This window comes from Ictidomys tridecemlineatus, chromosome 5, assembly GCF_052094955.1.
Source record: "Ictidomys tridecemlineatus isolate mIctTri1 chromosome 5, mIctTri1.hap1, whole genome shotgun sequence".
Classification (NCBI taxonomy): domain Eukaryota; kingdom Metazoa; phylum Chordata; class Mammalia; order Rodentia; family Sciuridae; genus Ictidomys; species Ictidomys tridecemlineatus.
This window is the reverse complement of record NC_135481.1, coordinates 55,058,886-55,081,125: the sequence shown is the minus strand read 5'-3', so window position 1 is coordinate 55,081,125 and position 22,240 is coordinate 55,058,886. Positions and strand designations below refer to the sequence as shown.

Here is a 22,240-nt window from a genome sequence, read left to right as displayed (position 1 = left end):
CACAAGACAGACAAAAAATAATCCTGATTGGTATTTGCTACGGAAAACACTAAACTCCTTAAAAACAAGAGACGCTTTCCTCCAGGGACCCTAAACGTTCTCTAAAAAGAATTCATAGATTTTTTTAGTCATCCTTTAATTATAGATTCCACAGGTTTTTATTTTTGAGTGGAGTTCATATTATCAGGGGGGAACAGGGATATACAGATTGAAAACAATGTACAGACCACACAGAGAAAATGAGCAATAACTCAATATACTGAAGGTTTATAAAGACCCCGAGGCAAGAACCCCAAGACCCCTGACTTTAAATCTATTCACGCATAGTCCAGCAGTTCTCAAGACTGGTGTTTATGGAACTAGGTGGAATCAAGGAGCTGTTAAGCTTTGAGAATTATTTATGTTTTCCATTTAAAAGGAAATAGCTGATGTTGTTTATATTAAAAAGGTCTCAAATGTTTTCTCTTCCAAAACATAGCTTTTGGAATGATTTTGTGCAAAGTAGTTAAGTCAAGGTTATCAATTTTCCTCACATAAATTCCCATTAAGTTATAGAAAAGGGGCAAAGTTCTGGGTGGGGATGTAACTTTGCCCTGCTTCTGAAGCACATTTTCCCTATTGTTGATACGTTTGGGGTAATTGACGGCTGTCAACTTAAGGGTAATGATCTGATTCCCCTCATTTCTATCAATACACCAAGGGTAACTGTGGGTCTAGGTGTTCAGTACATAGCTCCACACTAAGATACACAAATAGGAAATGGAACAGACTGTGGGATGGAATAAAATATCTGACATGTGGATGAGTCTCTCCTATCTGAATGTCAAATTCAGACAACAATGTGGTCTTTGGATACTATATAGCTATCCAGTGACTTGGTGGAAAATAAGATGGTCAACAGTTTTTAAGAACATTGTGGGTCTATTCCAAAGATCAAAAGGATTAATGCACGGAGCACTTGGACAGTTTCTTTTTAGCTTGGCTTGACTTCAAGCTGGGTTGAGAGTGGCTACACAGCAGAGTGATGTAAGACCAATGGAAAACCCCCAACTTCCAAAGCATAGTTATAAACACATTTCTTGATCTGTTCAGGTGACAGTTCCCAATTAACTTATAGCAAAAATTAATTTTTAAAAAGGAAATGCTTCAAAATCTAAAAAAGCTTTTCATTCTGGTGACTATAAATTATTTTCTATACTCCCACCAGTAGTCCCACCATATGCAACACAAAACCATTCAATTCACACATAAGACAAGAGGTAGTTTATGATAGCCTGGATGTACTGATTGCTGCCCCAGTTGAAAAACGACACTCTTCTGGACCCAGTATGTACAAGATTAAAGATATGTGTGTGTTTCTGATTTAGTGAAAAATTTCCAATATTTAAATTCAATGGTGGAACGCACAAAGAAGTTAGGTGATGGTATTTTAATAATTCATAGAAAGCATATATGTACACCCAATGAAGTCATCTTTATTGCATATTGCTATTTAAAAAAATGTACAGTCTCATAACACATACGACATTTTTTTTCTTGGTACTATAACAACAGTCTTGCACCTAGAGACTAAGTGGTTCCAACTACTAAGCTAATAAGATACAAGACATATAGTTAAGTTTACAAATTATAATGCTTTTTCTTTTTGGCATTAATTTAAAAAAACAAACAAAAACTTTAAAATACACACCCAAGAGAGAAAAGTGGCTACTTTACACCAGCACCAATCTAAAAAGTAGTTTTTTTTGTTTTGTTTTTGTTTTGTTTTCAACAATGGCACATGGAATTACCTGCACACAGTTTTCAGGGAAAGAAATAAAAAAATGGAAATGGCAAAGGAGGCCTACCAGGATGGCCATGACAAAATGAGGATGATTACCAAGGGCAAGAGGGACATGCTACACAAACTTGCTCCTTTTGTGACTCTCCTTTCACTAGTTCATTCCTTAAACTGTAAGACAAAGCCATTTTCAAAGTACAGTTCCAAAATTGAGCCAGACCAAATTTCTCCTACTATAAATAGAAAAAAAAATATACATAGAGGCACTTTAGTTAAGGAACAGAGAAAACCATCATCCTATCCCACTCCCCCTCCTCTCCAAGCCTGTTTGAGCCTAGTCTCCAACTGCACCTTTAACATGGTGTAGTTGCAGACCTTGGTTAACTAGGAGCTGGGGGAGTGTAACCTCTGCTTTGTATTTATAACTGTCATTTGCAAGAGTCATTTGCTTCCATCGAATGGGTGGAAAGTCGCTAAGTTTGCAATGAGGAAAAAATGTAAAACCACAGCTCTTGACAACTCTTAGAGCATTATTTCACAGCTTTTGTACAGCACAGATACTTTGCCATCTGCACTAAGCATTGTAGTTTGGACAAATCATTTTTAAATAGTATGAGTCCTGTACAGCACACACATTGGTTTTTTTTATTCATCCCTGAATATTCTGATTAGAACGTAAGCTCCTTGTGGGCAGGGACTCTGTCTTGCTCATAACTGTAGATCTACTATGCCTGGTACATAGTAGATACTTAATAAATATTTGTTAGTTGACTGAAGAACTCAATTTAGTGAGTAAATAATGTTCTAGTGCAACAGGAAAAACTACTCTCTCCACAGGAAACCCAACCACGACAGGATAGATAGAAAGAAAAGAGAAAACGTCAGCCCCACCCCACCTCCCGCCCCACTACAAATAAATAAAGCAAAAAAAAAAAAAAAAAAAAAAGTAACAGTCCTCTTTATATATCATATAATTTAAGGATATTGAAAGTTGGTAGGTTAATGGTAAGCATCTATATTTTATTTTCTAATGTTCATTGTTTTTATTCATTTCTCCCTGAGAGCTTTATTTTTTTGGACTGAAATTTTACAGGTAGCTTTACTGACACACAATTTAAAATGACAACATATAACAGCAAACCACTTTAAATATACTCAGAGATAAATAGATCTGGGCATCTCTACTGATGTTGATATTTTGTGACACTCTAAGTGTCCTTTAGTCCAGACCTATATTTACAGAAGATGCAGGTTGTCCTACAAAACAGAAATAGAAAAGACAAAAAAAAAAAGGCACCCCATTAAAATTTTTTTTTAAAAAAAATCTTTATCCTTTCAGAGAATTCTTCCTTTAAGTCTTGGGTGGAAATTTCTAAGATTTATATATCTATATTGTTAGAACAACAGGTACATTCTGGCAATCTTGTTTATTAACAAGGGCATGGGTTGCATTTAGATACTATTTGTTTTTTTTTGTTTTGTTTTGTTTTTTACCCAAAAGCAATTTAAAGAAATCATCAAGAGCACTTGGCAGAAAACTTGATGAAATTGGGGGAGAAGGGGGAGAAACTGATGTTTAAGCTTTAAATATACAAAAGAATTTTGATTGACATTCTACATAATACAAATTGTGTGCAAGACGTTCTTGATAAACATTTACAGACTGTATCCCCAAATCAACATCAGGAATTTTAAGCTGATCCCATCAATTACTGATGTGATGCTGGAACACCACATTGTCAACTATCAAAAACCATTTTAAATCTATATTCTTCCAACTCCATTTTCACCAATGAAAATAATTTTAAAGTATAGCAAGCTTGGAAACTGTAAAATATTTCACAAGCTTTTTTTTTTTTCTTTCTTTTTTTTTATGCTAGGGAATGTCTGTCATCTCTTTTAGGAGATAGTTTTGTGCTTCTGAACAGTTACAGTGTTCAGGGAAAGAAAATGAGCCACACTCAATATGAATGCATATGCAAAGGGCTTCTGAGCACGAACATTAACAGAAAATTTTTATCCATACATAGAGGTCTCCAGACGACACTCAGACTTCTATATACATTTTTAATATACATATACACATACATTTACATACACACACATTCACACACACTCACAGATGAAGGAGGAAATTGCCACTGTTTGGATTGCAAGGCAGTGTAATGGAACGGTCTAGTCACTTCAAAGGGCTGCTACTGAGCTTTTTAGAAAAGTACTTGGGGAAAATTAAAAATTAAGTTTTGTGACCGGTCTCTCTCGGCTGCTGTCTGTCACCTGGTTGGAAATGCGTTTGCGATTCCGTTTCAGTTTAGAAAGGTCTTTGTCAAACACTTCTCCTGAGCGTAAAGCTGAAACGAGGTCATCAAACTCTCCGCTTTCCTCGCTATTCTCTTTAGCTTTTCTTATTTTCCGCTCCCTTTCCCTTTGTTCTTTGAGCTGCAAATAGAAAGATACCTTTTAGAGAAGGATTAAGATGTTGTATTTAAAAAAAAAAATAATAAGATATTGTATTTTGTTTTTGGTGGGGATGAAGTCTGTGACATATGGTAGTGATTCAGTCACACCAAGCTCTGTTCACTTAAGCTGCTAAACTCTCCGGATGACACGAGAAAGGAGTTAACTGGGACATGCATAAGATCTGACCGCAGAAATATTATGAATGGTGAAAAAAAAATGACCCTCACCATCTAGATTCTAGAAAAATCTCATTATATATTCTTGTTTATAAAAGAATAATTAGGCAATTTGTGTGTCTGTAATGGAAAAACAAAGTTTACACTATTAAATAGGACCCCCCACCCCAGGTCCTGCTCAACGCTGGTTTCTTGACGGTATGGAGACTAAAGCAAAACGACCATCAGGCCACACCTCCCATCCGTCGCCTGGTCTGCGTCTGGCATTGATGTCTGGAACAGGTTGCTGTTATTAAAAGTCAAACAAAACACAGACAATATAGAAAATTTTGATAATTGAGATAAAAAGCATTCTTTATTTGGTTACCAACAGATAACCACTGCTACTGAGCTTTTTAGAAAAGTACTTTTTGGGGCTTTATACTACCACCATAATTTTCTATGCTAACATTTATTTTACAAACGAAATACAACAAAAATGATTTCATGTGGAAATCATTTTGTAAGCTTTTCTGGATGATTAAATATTCTTTGAAGGCATGTCTTTTAAAAACTGCCACAAATATTTTACTAAATAGCTACTACATCAATGATTACATGATATTCTACAATATTTCACCATGTGGCTATTAGAACCAATGCCCTATTGGTAAATGTTTAGATCATTTTCAGTTTAGAACTAGTATTTAAAAAAAAATGCTGCTTTCTTTGTGCAAATTTGTGATTATTTCATTTTTAATTACTTTTTTTTAGTTGTCAATGGACCTTTATTAATCAATTTATTTATGTATCTATATGTGGTGCTGAGGATTGAACCCAGTGCCTCACACATGCTAGGCAAGTGCTCCACCACTGAGCCACAACCCCAGGCCCAAATTTGTGATTATTTCCTTAGAGTAATTTCTAAGAAGTGGAGTTCCAGATCAAAGGATCTTGGATGTATTTTTTTTTTTTTATAAGTTTTTGGAGATGTACCCAAGAGAAACCTGATAAAGTCCCAGGAACTTTCTAGAGAGCACAGCCATGCCCACCTTCTTGCCATCCCAGTAAGGGCATCTAAAGAGCAAGGCAGCTGAGAACTTTTAGGGCTGGACCCGGCCAAGGATGCCCCTCACCTGTGCTTCCATGCGAGCTCGCCGCTCTTCCTCCTCTTTCCTCTTTCTCATGTTCTCATTCTCTTGCTTCGCTTCTGACACAGCTTGAAGGAACTGATCAAAAATGCCGAAGAACTCATCTGGCTGTATTTTGCCAGCCTCTTCCCCGAAGTGCTTCACTGCTTTGGTGAACTGGAGAAAAGAAGATTTTTAAGAAGCTCAGTGTTTTAAGAGAATACCACGATCAAATGGAAATTTCCCTAGAAGGACAAAAGCTCAAAGGGAATCAAACATAACTTAACAGATTTTCGCAGGCCCGTTTTACCTTCAGCAGCTGAACATGTCTGTTAATCCCTTCTAAAGTGAGAATTTTAACATGCCTCAAATTTGGAAAACATTTTATTCCTTTCCACCTCATTTCAGCTTAACATCTAAGACTACCTCCTATGACTTTTTATTAACTAAACAATAGTAAAAACAAGAAAGCAAAATATTGAAGGGCAGAACACCCAAGACACAAAAACTAATAGCAAGCTCAGCAGGGGTAGGAAACCTTGTACTTTTAACTTGTCTTTGAAGTAGTTTAATATCATTTATTGGTGCCATATGGTGAATATCGAAAGCAAATGGGATCCAGTACTTCTTAGCTGCTTTTCCTAATCATAAATAATGCTAGTATTGTTATAATATTTCCAGGGTCCTAATCAGAAAACAATAACTGATTATGGAGTCACTCCTGCAACCCCCATTTTTTTTTAACCTCAGTATCAAAATGGAATGGTTTTAACATTCACTTGGCAGAATCATTACATCACTGGTTGCAACCCCTTACTTTTGACTGAGAAAAATCATTTTATTTCAACCCTTTATCCCAGAAAGCCTTTCAGTATCAAATCTTTCTAAAACTGCCAAAATGTAAAATATTAAGGGAAAACTTTAAAAATTTAAATTTAAATATATAGTAACAAAAGAAGAACATCCAGTTTCTTTTTAAAAGTTTCAACTGTTTCTCTTTTCAGTTCTTTCAGTATTTATAACTCAGGACAATCCACTTTCAACTGTCTGCATTATGATAACCACATTCAAGGCCAGTTGGGCAGTTTCTTCTGTAAGGGTCTGAGGCTTCTAGGCCTCAACTACCAAGGACAGTGCTCCTAGCTTCAAAGACACATGAATTTTCTTTCTCTATGCCTAATCACTCACTTAAGATTTTTCAGACTTTATTTAGACCATGACAGATTTTTGAAGTTTTCTCAAACTCAAAAAAGTTTCTAATTGATTTTACTTGCCTTTATTATATTGCTGTTTTTCAGATATTTTGATAATACTATGGAGCTTAATGGGAACGTTTTCAATATTCTTAAAAAAGCCAATTTCCGCTAAAGTTATGCATCTATATAGATATAAATATTTACATGACATTTTATAATTAATATTTCATATTTTAAAATTTATAGTATTTTAAAACCATTTTTCTTTTTACTGTGGAGTTATTTTCAATATTTTACTTATTTGGAAATTTTCTATTATTAAAAAGGGCCCTATAGGGGAAAACATAACGTTCTTCACGCACCACATTATAGTGCTCCGGCTTGCTCCGTGGTTTTATAAGGTAATTTCTAAAAGTTCTGGTATGAACAAAATTGCAATAAACAGTCGACAACTGAGTTTCTAAAACATTTAAGTTCATGCACTTCAAAGCATCCTGAATGATCTTGTTATCTTTAGGAATTCTAGTGATGATGAAATCAAATGTATTTTAGTCTCAGAAATCTGAAGGAAACTAGGGCTAGATTAAAGTCCCCTACCCCCAACACAAAGTAGGTTTCATAAGTATGTGCGCCTATAAATGTGTTTAAATAAAAACGAACTATCCAGTTTTCTCTTATAAAAATGTTTGCGCTCCTTGAGGAGGTAGGTACTTTGCTGGGGTATCAGGGCAGGAGGTGATTCTTCCTTCAGAGTGCACCCTCCAAAGTGGTAGATCCCACAAAAAGTAGGAATGGGGGCTTTCACAGTGAAGGTTCAAACCAAGGTTGTTGCATCATTTGACTGATTTCCAGTGTGGGATATTAGAGGTTGGAACTCAGAAAGGAACAGTCACTTGAACATATATAATCTTCTCATTTATTTCATGAGGCTGAAGAGTGAGTTTACTGTTGAGATTAGTTGGCACTTGGGAACACAGTCCACTTCTGAACTTGAACTAGTGTCTGTATACCCTTACGTGACCAATCATCCACACCTACAACTCAAGAGGACCACAGAAAAATGACAGGAACTACTCAAGTTTGGAAGGAAAGATTGAAGTAAAAGAACAGCGTGGTGGCAAATGAGAGATGGGTCAAGCTGATGGGTCATACCATGGCATATGGTAGGGGCTTAACATCACTTAAAAAAAATGAGAAGCGGAGAGAAAAACAGAATGTGTACCCTTGTATGTGTATTAAAGAAGAAATAATTGGGGTGGAGGAGGGAGAGAGAACAAGGGTATGGAGGCTTATTTAAAAGTCTTGGTTAGCTGCAATGAAAACTTTTTCTCCACAGGAAAATAAAATTTGAAATAGCAAGAATCATAAAAAGAAATGTCTTGCTAAAACTAAAAAACCAAAAAACAACAACAAAAACAACCACTTGTCATGAGACTGTGAACTAATAAGAATCCAATTTAATGAGTTTTGCTGGTAGTGTCCTGTCTTCTTAAAGTTCTTCAACAAGTATATGCCTAAAGAGGTCTGAAGCATGTGGCCTTACTTATACCTGCTCCTGTTCTTCACCTATTCTAGTTTCCAGAGATAAGCACATGAATCCAAAAGCAAGCAAGAGAAAACTGTCAGTATTTACTGATTTTATACCATCAAAGCCTTCAAGATCTTGCTAACCTAAAGGTAACACAGACCATTTAGGCAACGAGGGTGTGTTTCAATGAATTACAGTCCTGGAGATGAAAATCCACCCAAGCAATGAACAACAATGGAATCTGGAAAACAATTATCTGCTATTTTATTTCCTGAACCATGATATTTGGATCCCATTCCTGCTGTTCTCCAAAAAGCATCATATCTGAAAGTAACAAGTGAAAATCCAGCCCAGTCAATCAGTGTGCTAGAGGGAAATTTACCAGGTCTTTAGCTTCTGCTAGAAGATCTTCAACATCGGAGAAGCTGAAGCTGGCTAAGGTGATGAACTGGCTGACAACGGAAACAAACTTATCTCCAGGCTGCGAGGGCTGAGACTTCTGATATTCCAGTTCCTTAAACAAAGGAAATGGAGAATGATAACGTAGGCTTCAAATATAGGCACACTTTGTCTCTTATCCTATATTTCTCAAATTTAATCACTCAGCATGGACAACACATCTAAAATATCTTGTCATACTCTAGCTTCCCCTACCTTTGCTCACACCATGCCAGATACAGGGCCCTGTACATGTGCATTTTATAAAACAGCAATTTAACCAATTATCTGAACATTTTCTCAGTGCAATCTCTTATTCTGACTTTAGAAGGTAAGCAAAAAACTAATAGAAGTTAAACAAATAACAAATAAGCAAATTGGATTCAAAGGGATTGTGAGTGAAAGTAAGAGACTTTGATGGTTGATATTCTGTACTTGGAGTTCTAGTGGCTTGTTTTTTTTCTTTTTTCCTTTTCTGCCAAATCTTTTTTACTTCTTAAACCAGGGTATCTAGGTCAGTAGAATTCCAGTTGTTGAGTCAGACACCATAATCACCTACCATTTGTTTTCCTGTCCATACCATCAGGTTTTTGTGAATAGGCAGACAGAATAACTAGTTTCTTGTTAATTTTCTATATTCTCCATTACCATGTTAATGAACATACGGGTGATTCACACCAAATTTCAATAATTAGTTTCTACCGTTGCAAGATACCCTTTCTTACTGAATGCCTACAGCACCTCCATGAGTAAGGCATCTTGATCCCCATCAAGATTTAGAGAGATTTAATTCTTTGCCCAAAGTCAAGAGGCTGACCAGAGATAGAGGCAGAATTTGAAGTTCGGTCTGTCTGCCTCCAGAGTCTCAGTAACAGTGATGCAGTGTACCTACTGACTTAACTCGATCCCCTTATTTTATTTATTTATTTTTTTGGCACCTGGTTTAGCAAAGAGATTACGAAGCAGGAGTCACAGGCTGTGAATTCTGACTCAGCTTTCCCAATGGCAAGATGCTCTGGGCCTCAGTGGCTTCATTTTTCAAAGGAGGGGAATATCCATCTCAACTAGAGGATCAGTGAAATTTTAGAAAAGAAAACTTAAAAAGTTTGGAGCTGACTCTCACTGGAAGAAACTGCCACCATTCTAGTACTCTGGCTGGAAAGTGTAAGTGCATGCTGGATATAGGGATGGGAAAGCCATCTTAGTGTTTCATTAATGTATTATTTTTAAAATTCCATCTCTGATATCTTTAAACAATATAATTAGTTGGGCAATTAATTGCACAATTAGGACACATGAATATTTGGGTAGGGCACACTCTACCTCGAAGTGTTTTCTTTCGAGGCTACACCTTGACATTTAAGCTGCCAGGGGGAGCAGAAGGCTCCTTCAGCGCCTTTTCTATGCAGAATGTGATGTAGTACTTATGACCCGGAGGATGTAGAGACTCAGCAACACTCTCCCTTAAAAAATTCAAAACCAGGACTTCCTTGAAACATGGCCCCTCCATCTCCCTGGCCTTGGTCTGAGTTAACTCAAATGCAAGGGTCTGAAAGTCCATTATCAGGCTTAGGACTGTCAACTGCCATCCTAGTCTCCAGAAAGTTCCCATGGGCAGGAAAAAGCACCTGAGTGAAGGTTATTAAACATGCCTTGCCTAAAGTGCCCTGATCCAGCCTGGTCTTTCTCTGAAGGCTGGGGAGGACTGTCTATGTGTTCTACAACTTTGGGCCAATGACACAGGGGCTAAGAGAAAGAGTTTACTTTTAGCACCTCTAACCCTTGTTCTGCAAAACCCCAAATAACTCTTATATGCTCCTAAATTTATAAAAACAAAAAATTAGATGTTATGATTTTAACCTTTTATAAGTAGCATGCCTTAAATGAATTCAGTACTCTCTATGGGATAATTTTGTGATTAAAAAAAAAAAAGGAGGGAAGGTCTCTGTTGCATTGTGATAAATGATCTGGAAGATATTTAAGAGAGGGGCACCTTTCCAAGTTGCCTGGATCAGTCTCCTTCACCGAGTGCAGGCCAGAGCTAGGCGTCTTCTCCAAAGAGAGCTTGCCAATGATCTCCTTTTGGCTGTCTGATTCCCATCCCTGGCCTTTCTTTCACTCAGAGGTAGCTCATTTGCACAGTAATTGCCTGGTGTTATGACATATTTCATTTCTCCCAATCCTCTCTGCCTGTGAGACCAGGTCCAGGTTGTCTCATGTAAACTGGCACAGCCTCCCTCTGTGCATCTGTCTGTCCCATTCTCCCTCTGATCTGTGCTAGCCACAAACTTCCAGACTACCCTCAATCCAGTCCCTTCCTTTAGGCATCTTTGTAATCATTGTGCTTATCTGGACAGGACACTCTGTGGGGAACTGGCTTCTCTTAATGATTGCAACACTGGAGGGCGAGGATTCCAAATCCTTGTCACCCCTTCCCTTCAGCATGGCCAGCACACCCTAGGATCTGCCTGGTAAATACTTGGCAAAGGACTGGCTCAAAGACAGCAGAGAAGTTCTTTTGCTCTACTGAAGGTAAACATCAGGTAGTAGTAGGACTTGGAAACTGAAAGGGTCCTTGAAGATTGTCTAGCCCAGCTCACTCATTTGGACAAGGCTTACCTACAGGTAAATTGGTGGTACTTCAGGTCTACTTCCAGCTCCTGCTATAGTGACCCACCACTACCCTCAACTGAGCCACCAAGCTGGACACAATATAAGACCCATCTTGGCTTCTTGGTGATTGCTCTTTTTTCTTTTTTCTTTTCTTGTGCTGAAAGTCACCAGCACCATGGATGGCAAAGAGACTGGGACTCAGAGAGGGAAACAAATACTCACTGTCTCCACTGCTTTCAAGCCACTTCTCAAGGTACTTATTTCCTTGTCCAGCTCAGTCATGCTGTTGTAAAAGGTAACATTTTAGTAATCAGCATGAAATTTAAATGGATTAAATATATAACAGTTTTAAATATTTCACACTTAGAAGTTCATACCAGTTTATTTTAAATGTTTTTTAAAAAAATTCCCTTCCTTGTTTGGATTCACAGAAGGACCACATCTTAAATGTATGGAATTTAGGTACAGGATTATGTTTTCTGTTTTCCACAGCCAGCAGGTATATTTTACAGGTTAAAAATAGCAAAAGAGAAATGTCTCCCATGTGTACAGAAATATTTTATGCTTCAGCCTCAAAAAATTCTCTCTCCAGCGAGTTACTATATGTAGAAATACATTTCTTGCCATACTTGGCTCTCTTTGAGAGAGAGCAAAAGAAACTGGCTTACTCACAATCACATCCATCAATATACGACTTTTCACCAAGGCGCTGGTAATGTATTACAAAGTAATGTCGCATTTCAGTCAGCAATGACTTTTTTTCAAGATTGTACTAACTCATCTTATTTTCATTGCCTTTTACTTTTTATTAGAGAAAGATTCCTGAGCTTCTCCTATAATAGTTTCTATTTCATGGCTTTTAAACAACAGAGATTAAAACTTCATTCTTACAGATATTTCACAACAAAGAAACTCACCAATACTTCATTTACTTTAATATTTTATTTTCATGGTGTATTTACATGGTATATTTCTACCCAATTCTACAGAGGGAATAAACTAGCCTGATTATCAGACTTTTCAAAGTCAGAGTTAAAAAAAAAAATAAAAAGAGAGAGATGCAGATATATGTATTTTTTTTTTTTAGAGTCAAAAGTGAGAGGGAAGAACTGTAAGGAAAATTGCCTGCTCTTCAGTCTCTGAAACATGGTGTAAAGTTTCTGGTAAAAGTTTGGCAACTTCCCATTGTATTTTTAGTTTCTTGATCTGCATATAGACTGCTTCCCATTGGAGTGTTGCCTTGGTTTCAGGGAGTGTGTTCATATGTGAAAATTACTAGCAGCACCCTTTCATGTTTGTAAGTCTCCATTTGCCTAACCACGCATCCTCCTTCAACTTAGGTGGCTCCTACCTGTGTTTAATAGAACAGCACTTTAAAGGCATCACTGAAACCATATTCTTAATAACTCAGAATATTAGATTATACGGACCTAGAAAAATCTATATTTCAAAACCTTGTAACATTTGAATGATTTGGATACAAATCAAACTTTATGTCACGTAATGTTTGGAGGAAAACAAACAGAAGGACCCAGGTCATGCAGTTTACCTCATACAATGCTAGGAAACCTTCTCAATGGCTAACCTACAGTCCAGGTGACTGACAGAACTGCAATGATTCACTAAGAGTACTTACTTTACTTTTGCCGCTTGAGGAATATCCCGCAATTCTTCATTTAGATTGAGAACCTTGGGGTATTTATTTTCCACAATAGTTATTAGATAGTGCAAAAGGGTAATGTTCCTACAAGTAAAGAAAGGAAGAGCATTCAACATAATTAATCTGCGTATGATTTATATGCTCAAGTGGCAGAACCCACAGTAATGCTAGACTCCTGCATTAGCTTTATAATTTGGAGGTTCCGGTAAGGCAGGGGCTCTCAAAAGCAGAGGAGAATGAGAGCCTAAAAAGAAATGGTTAGGATAAGAATTATATTTTTGGTCTATAATGAGCATCCTTCAAAATCTGGGCCACATCCTTGGTGACAAAAGTGAATCTGAACCATTGCCAATGGAGAGAAGATCAAGTTTACCTTTATAGAAGACCCATCCCCAAATGGGGTGTGCTATGCAAATTCATAGCAAGCAGAATTAGGTGGGTTCGTGTAAGAAGCGAGAGATGTTTCACCCACCAAAGAGAGTAGCTATTTTCAAGTCTAGAAGTACTTGAAATACTTTTCAAGTCTAAAAACCAACTCACTGATAACCATTATTACTCAAGATTTCATGCAAAGGGCAGACAGAAAGTTAGAAAGTCTCCTATTTCAGGGCTGAACCTGGAAGTGGGCCATAACTGTGCCATCAAGTATATGACATCCTCGCAGCTGTGAATACAGTTCTACTTTTAGCAACACTTCAGCTCTTAACTGCATAACCCTTAGTACTTAAAACGGTTGGCTGTGCCAATTCCCTCTCTAGTGGTGAGGGTGGTGACAGGGCTGAACCCTGACTGACCCAGATCGAAAAGGGTGGGGGGAGTGTCTGATAACACTATCAGGCAAAGCTGTGTTAGTCTGGTCCTGCTGTCACCAACTCTGCTGCACATTACAATCACCTGGGCTCCAGATGCCTGGGCCAATCCCAAAGGCTCATTTAATTGGAATAAGGTGGGGCCAGGCATGGATGTTTGTTAAAATTCCCTGGTGACTCAAATATGCTGCTAGCACCAAGAACTAATCTACTGAAGTTTCCATAACCAGGAGGATACAAATGCATTTCTCTAGAAGCATTTCTATAATATGGGTAGTTTGCTAATTTGCAACACTAAATAATAATATTCCTGCCCACATCTAGCCAGAGTGAATCAGAATTGCCATTTTCTTTCCTATATCCGTGAAAAGCATTTCTGATTATGCTTGCAGCTTCATAAAGATGATACATTCCTATTCCTCAGTCAAGGACTCATATTTTTAAAAATTCCTTTATTTTTCTTCAATAATCAGAAAACAGTTGTCCAGCAAATCAAAATAGTGGCCAATAATTCTGCCCACTTAGGATTCCAGCGTTCAGCTGTGTCCTCCACCTGCATTCGGCTGTTCATAAAACCTACCTATCTGCCCTGGTGCCTCTCACCTAAGGGGTAACGGGAGGGAACGAAATGCCAGATACCATCACAGGAAAGAGTAATGCTACTTTTCTCCATTTTCATAGAAAAATACTTTGTTATTTAGAGCAATTGAGATAACTTTAACTATACAGACCTTTCTTATTGCAGAAAGCCTTGAAATCAGGTCAGACATATCTGCATTTGTTTGCTATCCAAATAACACTCCATTTGACTAAATACAAATTCTTGAAGAATGAACAACTAAACAGCCACACATTTGACTACTCCCTGATGGTCACCAGGAGCTTGAGGCTTCCCTGCTGACTGTGTCACCATTAAGCAGTTTGGTGATATCCAGCTGAACAAGTGTTGAATGTGTGGCTGCTCAATGGCTAGGTGCTACATTAGGCACTGTGGTATAGACACACTGATGCTACATTTGGGGATGAAATATTCACAGGCAGAAAAAGGAAAAAGAAAGATCAGAAAATGTTTTGATTTGTTCTTTGAAAAGGTTTGTTCATTAGATAAATTCTATAGCAAGCTAAATGAGTCAATAATCACATAAGTACGAGGTTATTGGTGAGTGTGTGAGTGTGTGATCTGCCTCTGTGTGTGCATGCATATGCAGCCGAAGAGAACATTCTTTCTTAAAAAGGTCACTGCTCCTAATATGCAAATCAGAGACTGCCAGTCCCTGGTCCATCCTCCAAATAAGACCCATCTGTTGGCAAGGGCAGAACTATAGACAAACCAACAGAACAGGTGTTAAAGACCTGTGAGGCCAAATTCCTTGCTTGGGGTGACCTTAGGCAAGCATTTTATCTGACAAACAGTTGATAACAGATTTGGCTTGTGAATTTCACAGGCTGTTGTGACCATGAAATGTGAAAGTGCTCTGAAAAGGATCAAGTCCTCACATTAAAAGTAAGATGGCAAAGCTATAATACAACAGCTGCTCTTCATCACTCCTTCTCTCCATGATACAAAAATGACAGCTTAGCCCACTTCCTATTTCTTCTAAGATGGATTGAGAGTTGCCATATGCTATGCTTCACTAACTCTATTGAAAATATAGAGTAAAAAGCCTCATTAGCTGGGAATAATTAGGATGAACAGCCAATACCCCTAAAAAGATTTGGGTGCAGAGCAGCTTACCTTAGAAACAATTGTGTAAGTTCCTTTGAAGTCAGTGAGAATCTTGGAGAAACAAAGCTCTCAGGGAAACTAGAGTTAATATGTGTAATGACCCTACCTGCCATCGACACAAGAGCATTTTCATGTCTTGGTGTTTCTAACCAGAGTCTGTTCACCTAAACTGCAGCGCTGGACACTTTTTAGGAAGCATTTTAATGAGTCTTGGGATGAGCAGCTGAATACCAATGGCCAAAATGCATTTATGCATCACAAGTTTTTCGGATAGCTGTTAGCACCAATGTGTGAAAGGAAAACATAATCTAAAACCCCAGTGAACTTCACCTTCCCAGCATCGGCTATCAAGTTTTCCTTCTCTCTGGAATATAGCTCTCTATGGAGCAGTAGTGACTAGGGGGCCATGGGGAGACTTCCAGAAAGCTAGGGGTATTCTGCTTCTTGGTCATACAAGTGTACTCAATTTCTCAAAATTCATCAAGATGTACATTTATGCTTAGTGACCTCTCTTTAGTGTAATATACTATAATTAAAAAGTTTACAAAAAAAAGACAGGGCTAATTAAAAAGAAATCTGAAATAATGGTATCCCTATACATTGAAAATGGATGAAGGATAACTGCCGCCCCCCGCCCCCCCCCCCCCGTCCCCCCGTCCCCGAACTTGGGGGATGCCCATGGTTATGAGAGAGAAGGGAGTTCATGTGGGAGAAGAATATTGACAAAGAGAAGTTCAAGCTGGAGATTCGAGTGTCATGGAGGCCAAGGAGGATCAGAAAGAACAACTCAAGCCCTACCTAAGTACCCAGATGCTGTTAGTGTTGGAAGATTCTACACTTACTTGTCAATACTGGATTTTGTGTCAGCAATCTTGTTGAGGCTGGAAATCTTGAATCCATAGGCATTGCCTCTTTGGCCTTTATTCATGTAATTTCCAAATGCCAAAACCACCTCTAGCAACTGCTTGAGGGCGCTACTCCTGAATACTTCTTCTGAGCCAGAACGAATTGCTTCAAAACAAAACACGAAAACACAACTATAATCACCAGCACTTTCAGTGATAACTCTCCTAAATTGACTTACTGTAACAAATATTGAAGATGTAAAACTGAGTCATTAGACTACCAAGGAACACTTTCAAAACATCTAAACCTGAAGCAAAGGATAAGGGGACAACTAAAACAGCTAAAGGTTCCACAGATGGCTATTGATTTGTCTCCTTTCTCAGTCCTTTTCTGGTCGGACTCACCAACCTTGAGCTTTTAGAATACATGGAATAGCAACTCTTCAACATTCCTTTGCAAACACTTTCAAGCCTGGTGTGAGTCAGATCAGTAGGATTACTGATCAATTCCTCTGATCAAATATGTTACATGTTCTAGTTTGCAGGTGTCAAAACAGGGATTGAAGCTCAAGCAGACTCTGATTCTAGTTCACATTCTGTAACTGTGTTTTCTGGTGGCCTCGCCCACATCTAAAATATTTAAAAACTTAACAGCCTCAAATCTACCCTTAGAAAAATGTGCTAAGGCCCTGTTGCAAGAAAGCTAATTGCAGGTTTAATGTTAGTAATGGTCAAATTCATTTCTTAGCTACACCCATGTGGTCAAAAGCCCAGCCATGCAGTTGAACTCAGGAGGTATGTCAGGCCAGGCCAGCATGCCAAGTGCTGACCTTAAGTAATTGTCCATAATTGTCCATTGGAAGTTCAAGTTTACATTTTTTTTTTAAACCAGGGGCACTTTATCACTGAGCTACATCTCTAGTCCTCTTCATTTTTTATTTTGAGATAAGGTCTCGCTGAATTTCTGTGGTTAGCCTGGAATTTGTGATCCTCCCGCCCAGTCACTGGGATTTACAGGTATGCAACATGGTGCCCAGCTGTCCATCAGAATTTCAAAAGATTTCAAGCAAAAAAAAAAAAAAAAATCACCACAGGGGCCCTGATTACTATGCTCATTTGGATGGAACTTGTAAATGGGCACTTAAGACAAACATCGCTCCCAACCTAGGTGGCTCTGCTTTACCTTCTACTTTGGGTTTCACTTCTGCCACGCGCTCTGCAAACTTCTTTTTGAAGTACAGCGATTGCAATCTTTGCTGGTAATGATTGATTCTGTAAGACCAAGCATGCACTGATCAGCATTCACTAAATACAAGAGCCCATTTCTGCACTGGATATTTGGGCCATTGTCCCAGAGCCCTTAGCTCCAACCAAATAAGGCAACTGCTGAAGAAAGGGAGAGCCAGCTGCTGTTGCTAAAGCCCCCTTCATTCCCTCAGAGTGCCAGCAGCTTGAACGTACAAGAGATGAAAGGAATAAAGGTGTAAGGGCTCTTCACCTATTGCAAATAAAAGGCAGTTTCCCAAGTTGACCTTTTCACAAAATTTGGCTTTTGGCCAAACTCTAAAGATCTGTCTCCAGCATGCTGCCCCTCCATCAATTCTCTCCTCACTCTCATTCCCAAACCTTCCTTTTTTCTTCACAATTAGCTCCTATCTGTTCCCCTCAGGGATGGCAAGCTTTGCCTTCTCAGGCAGCAACTAGAGAGAATAAAGGTGTACATTGGCCTCTCATCACCACTGAGCTGAGCTGTCTTATTGCTGGGGGTTAGAGTAGGCCTTCTAACAGTGCCTAAACCACTTATGGTAGAAGTTTCAGTTCAACAGATCAGGGATCAGCCCCTCCTCCACAACTATACGATATAATTTAACAGACTTGAGTGGGCAGCCCAGGTACTCCTTGTATTAGGTGACCTTGAGCAAGTACCAAAACTCCTCTGAGTCTCATTTCCCTTGATGGTAGGTGGAATAAAATACCTCTGTCCCTGGGATCCCCCCAGGCAAGTCTAAGAAGAAGGTTAAATGAGATGATGCATGCAAAGATCTAGATGCTTAATAAGTGGTAGGTATTGCAGGTGGCTATTTACTTGTCTCTACTGAAGATTGTTGGGTGTACCTGTCAAAATTTCAAAGTCATTCTTTGTCTGACATTAGTACACAAAATGGCAAATTGTGATAGAAGAAGAACATCAAAAAATAAGTCTGGACCTGGTAGGAATGCAGAGTGAGAGATGTGTTCCCCTTGGCTGCATTTGTAGGCCTTTAGCACTGAGGGGAAGAACTGCCCTGAGGTTCGCTGAGAGTTTCAGGACCATTGCTCCTTCTCTAATGCAGAATCAATTTACTAGGCCTGGAATGACAAATAGACTCAGCTCACGTGCCAAACCCAATTATGAGGCAGAGACTGCCTCAGGGCTTTCTGGAGAACGGCTCAGAAAGCTTGCCAATGCTCCGCTCTGTGGGAAGAGTGCCACGATTGATTAGTGATGTCTGCATGTGTCACGATTTGACACTCAGACCCTGGCCATTCAGTTATGGCAGCACCAGTTTGACATTAACAGAGTCTGACCATTTTTCTTTTTCTATCTTATAACAATCTTGAGATGCCAAGGTACTAGGATGTATGAGTACTGTCCCCTAAACTCAAAATTGGTGAGTACTGACTGGAACTAGGAAAGTTAAGGCTTGCTAAGACCAAAGTACATAAGCCAAAGGGGCCCAGAAATAGAGATGGTTGTGAAAAAAAACAAAACAAAACGAAACAGCCCTGATCCTGGCTCATCCATGGGCAAGAACTCACATAAACAGAACAATCAAATTCCACATAGACATAAAAGATTTTAGAATTTAAAAAAGCTTTCAGTTGAGTCAGGTTAATTGGCCCAAGCAATTTAATGTGAATTGCCATTACTAGGGTATGAGACATCTTTCATTTTTCGGCATCTTCAAACTCACCGGCTCATCTCAAACAGAAATCGATCAGCCTTGGCCATCCGATCCAATTCATGCTTATGTTCCTCCAACAGGTCAATATCACTTTTTTCAGGAACAAATTTCAAAAGCTAAAAAGTACATGTAAATATTAAATCTAAGGTTAATAACTTAAATCTCTGCAGTACGTTTTCACCATTCTAGCTAATTTGTCCCAATATGAAATTTTGACTTTTGTTTAACATATAAACTCTGCTCACAGGTCTATGTTACAGTAGAAATAATTAAATATTTACATTTTTACTTGAAAGTAGTTAAAAGATTGACATCTGGCACTTTCTTATTCTCTACTACCTCTCAAGTAAGAGTTCTGGAAGTTCTCTACCAGGACCCATTTTGCACAGGCCATTAGAAAGAGCTGAGAGATTCAGCCCTCTCATTGAAAGTGATATAATTGAGGACCAGAGAGATTAAGCAACTCACCCAGATTACAAAGCAAGTTTATGTAACTGTCAGAAACAGAACCCAGGTTTCTTTGACTCTTACCTCTATGCTTATTCTATTATATCATGATGGAATGAATGATCCTATTTGCATTTTTCCATTCAATTTGCTTATTTTTCTTCTTATCTAATTACACCTCCTTTATTGTTCCATGTAGAACTAATGAGAGGAACAAAGTGGGATCTGATGTTTTTGACTCCATGCTTTATTTTGGAGGGAGAAATGATCATGGAATGTGGAAAAATAGCAACAATAAAGTTGAAAAAGTACTTCTGTGTGTCTGATTTCCTTTCAGTTTGTATGTATATGTGTAGAATTATGCAAGCATACTATTTTCTAGATCAAATGCTCTTTGATTTTTTTTTTTTTTTAATTACACTGATCTTCTGAACTCTGAGATCCTCTCTGTAACTTGGTGCTGGCATTGGGTGGTCCCTTTTGTAAGGTTTTCAAATTTTCAAGGGATTTAGCTGGAAGACTTCAGAAAGAGCAGTGAGCCTGAGTGCTACCAGCAGAGGAAGAGAACTGGAACTACAGGGAAGGAGGCATGGGATTCAGGCTTTCTTTTGAGGGCATTAGGATATCCCTTAAACATCTTATGTAGGAGAATGAGTTTGTACTTTAAAAAGATCAGCATGTTTATGGAATGGAGACGGAAGTAGGAGGGATCAAAATTATTAGGGAGTCATGAGCAAATAGTTGGTGTAGTCATCCAGGTGAGAGATGGTGGTGGCCTGCATTGGGTGGGGATAGAAGATAGATTTTAGGGCTCTTTAGGACATTTGAATAGCACTGGCCTGACTTGTAATGGATGAGTTGTAGTAAAATAAGGAGGAAAAGTCAAGGATGAAGCCTGGGCTTCTGGTTCAGGGAAAAATATACAAAGCATAACAAGAAGAAAAGCTGGGAAGTGGCCCAAGGATGAGAAGGTGGGTTTTGTGGTTGCAATTACTTGCAGGAGAACCAAAGAGGGATTTCTAGGAGGTCGTTGGACATATGGGTCTGAAACCCTAAAGAGATGTATTTGGAAGACAAAGTAGTGGCATTGGTTATAGCAGAAAGGCTACTAAGCTCAGGATATGTGGTGACATAAGTAGAGGAACTGTCCAGAGGAAAAAATTCAGGGCTGGAGAGAACCAACAATCAAGGGATGAGGACAAGAGGAGGAGTGTTCAAAGAAAGCAATGGAAGGTACAGCTGGAGAGGCCTGTGCGGATCCTCAGGGCCAAGGGAACCATGTGACATTGTGGAGCAACTGGCCACTGGTGTCACATGCCACCAAGAAATGAAAGAAGATAAGGATTGCAAAATGTCCCCTGGCTTTGGCCACAGGGAAGTTGTGAGTGTCCTTGGTGAGAACAGCTTTAGAGAGGTGAGGCAGACAGACTGCGGTGGGTTGATGAAGAGTGACTAGGAGGTGAGTGTGGACAAGCTGTCAACTCTGGCTGGGTCACAGAGAGAGTGAACAGTAGCTAGATGGGTGTGTGCAAATGCATGCACATGTGTGTGTATGTGTATGTGTGTTAAAGGCTGGAAATTCGACACACTAAGAGTTGACAGGGCGAGGTTGAAGATCTAGGGGAGGGGCCGTCAATCCAGCTGGACCCCTGACTAGAAGGAAGGGACTTCGCCAGAGTCTTTTTCCTAAGGAAATGGAAGGGGGGAGGACAGAGGAAACCTGATGCCAAGGTGTTCACACAGGTCTGGTGGCCAGGAGCCCTGAGGCATTGCTATTCCAGTGTTCAAATGGTGACATTGGACAGGACATGCAATCTCTTATTCTTCTTCAGAGAACAGAGGGAAGGAAGGCAGTAGGGCAAGAAGAAAAGAGGAGGAACGGGGAAGAGATTTGTTTTTCTAATGCTTAGTTTGGATTTTTACCTCCCAGGCAAGGAATCTCAGTTCTAGTCTCTGGGATCCTTTTACCAATTTGCACAGCCCAGTGCCCCAGCTAATTGTGTTGAGCCCACTGGCCAGTGCTCAGGATAACACAACCACAATGTCTCTTTTGCTATTTAACAGGAGCACAATAAGAGACATGCTCAAGAATTGGTCCTCTCAAAGGAGAGTCAAGAAATGCACTGAGTGTAGATAGTTTTAAGAGGGGAATGGAGAGTTAGGCAAACACCTGGGAACAAGGAGAAAGATATGCATTCCAAGGAAGACAGCTCATCTGACATCTGAGCGCAGCAGGACAGGAAGGAATGAGCATCCTAATGCAAATCACAAACCAGAGTAAAAAGATGCTGGTATTAACCTGTCTCTGCCAAGAGTGGTCTATGGAAGGAAAGGGAGCAGAGGTACAACAGTAAAATATGGAGGAAAGGGAAGAGCGTGGGAGTTGACCAGAGAGTGAGGCGCTCACAGAATTATCAGGAGAGACCAGGTCAAAAATATCCTTGGCCAGATTCTGCGTCAGTAGACAGATTTTCTTACTTGTGTTTATTTGAAGTACGTTCTATTTGC

At 39.0% G+C, this 22,240-nt stretch overlaps 1 protein-coding gene and 1 non-coding gene across 7 annotated transcripts in view; both read right to left on the bottom strand.

The window, feature by feature from the left end:
- Nucleotides 1-1,455: 1,455 nt before the first annotated feature.
- The window catches only part of Daam1 (dishevelled associated activator of morphogenesis 1), a 167,916-nt gene continuing 147,131 nt past the window's right edge, over nt 1,456-22,240 (bottom strand). For 5 of the 6 annotated variants that reach the window (XM_021724763.3, XM_021724761.3, XM_005322751.5 and 2 more), the window contains 8 exons: nt 19,295-19,401; nt 17,524-17,612; nt 16,338-16,506; nt 12,937-13,044; nt 11,523-11,583; nt 8,632-8,763; nt 5,532-5,702; nt 1,456-4,219 (listed from right to left, as the gene is read on the bottom strand). In XM_021724763.3, the coding sequence (XP_021580438.2) occupies nt 4,010-4,219; nt 5,532-5,702; nt 8,632-8,763; nt 11,523-11,583; nt 12,937-13,044; nt 16,338-16,506; nt 17,524-17,612; nt 19,295-19,401 (1,047 nt within the window). In that variant the 3' untranslated portion in view covers nt 1,456-4,009. Of the gene's footprint in view, nt 4,703-5,531; nt 5,703-8,631; nt 8,764-11,522; nt 11,584-12,936; nt 13,045-16,337; nt 16,507-17,523; nt 17,613-19,294; nt 19,402-22,240 lie in introns of all 6 variants that reach the window. The other variant, XM_078049991.1, reaches the window with a different exon arrangement.
- Nucleotides 6,268-6,330, bottom strand: LOC120887047 (small nucleolar RNA SNORD47). The gene has a single exon (XR_005730216.1). It is a non-coding gene; the product is annotated as a small nucleolar RNA SNORD47 (small nucleolar RNA).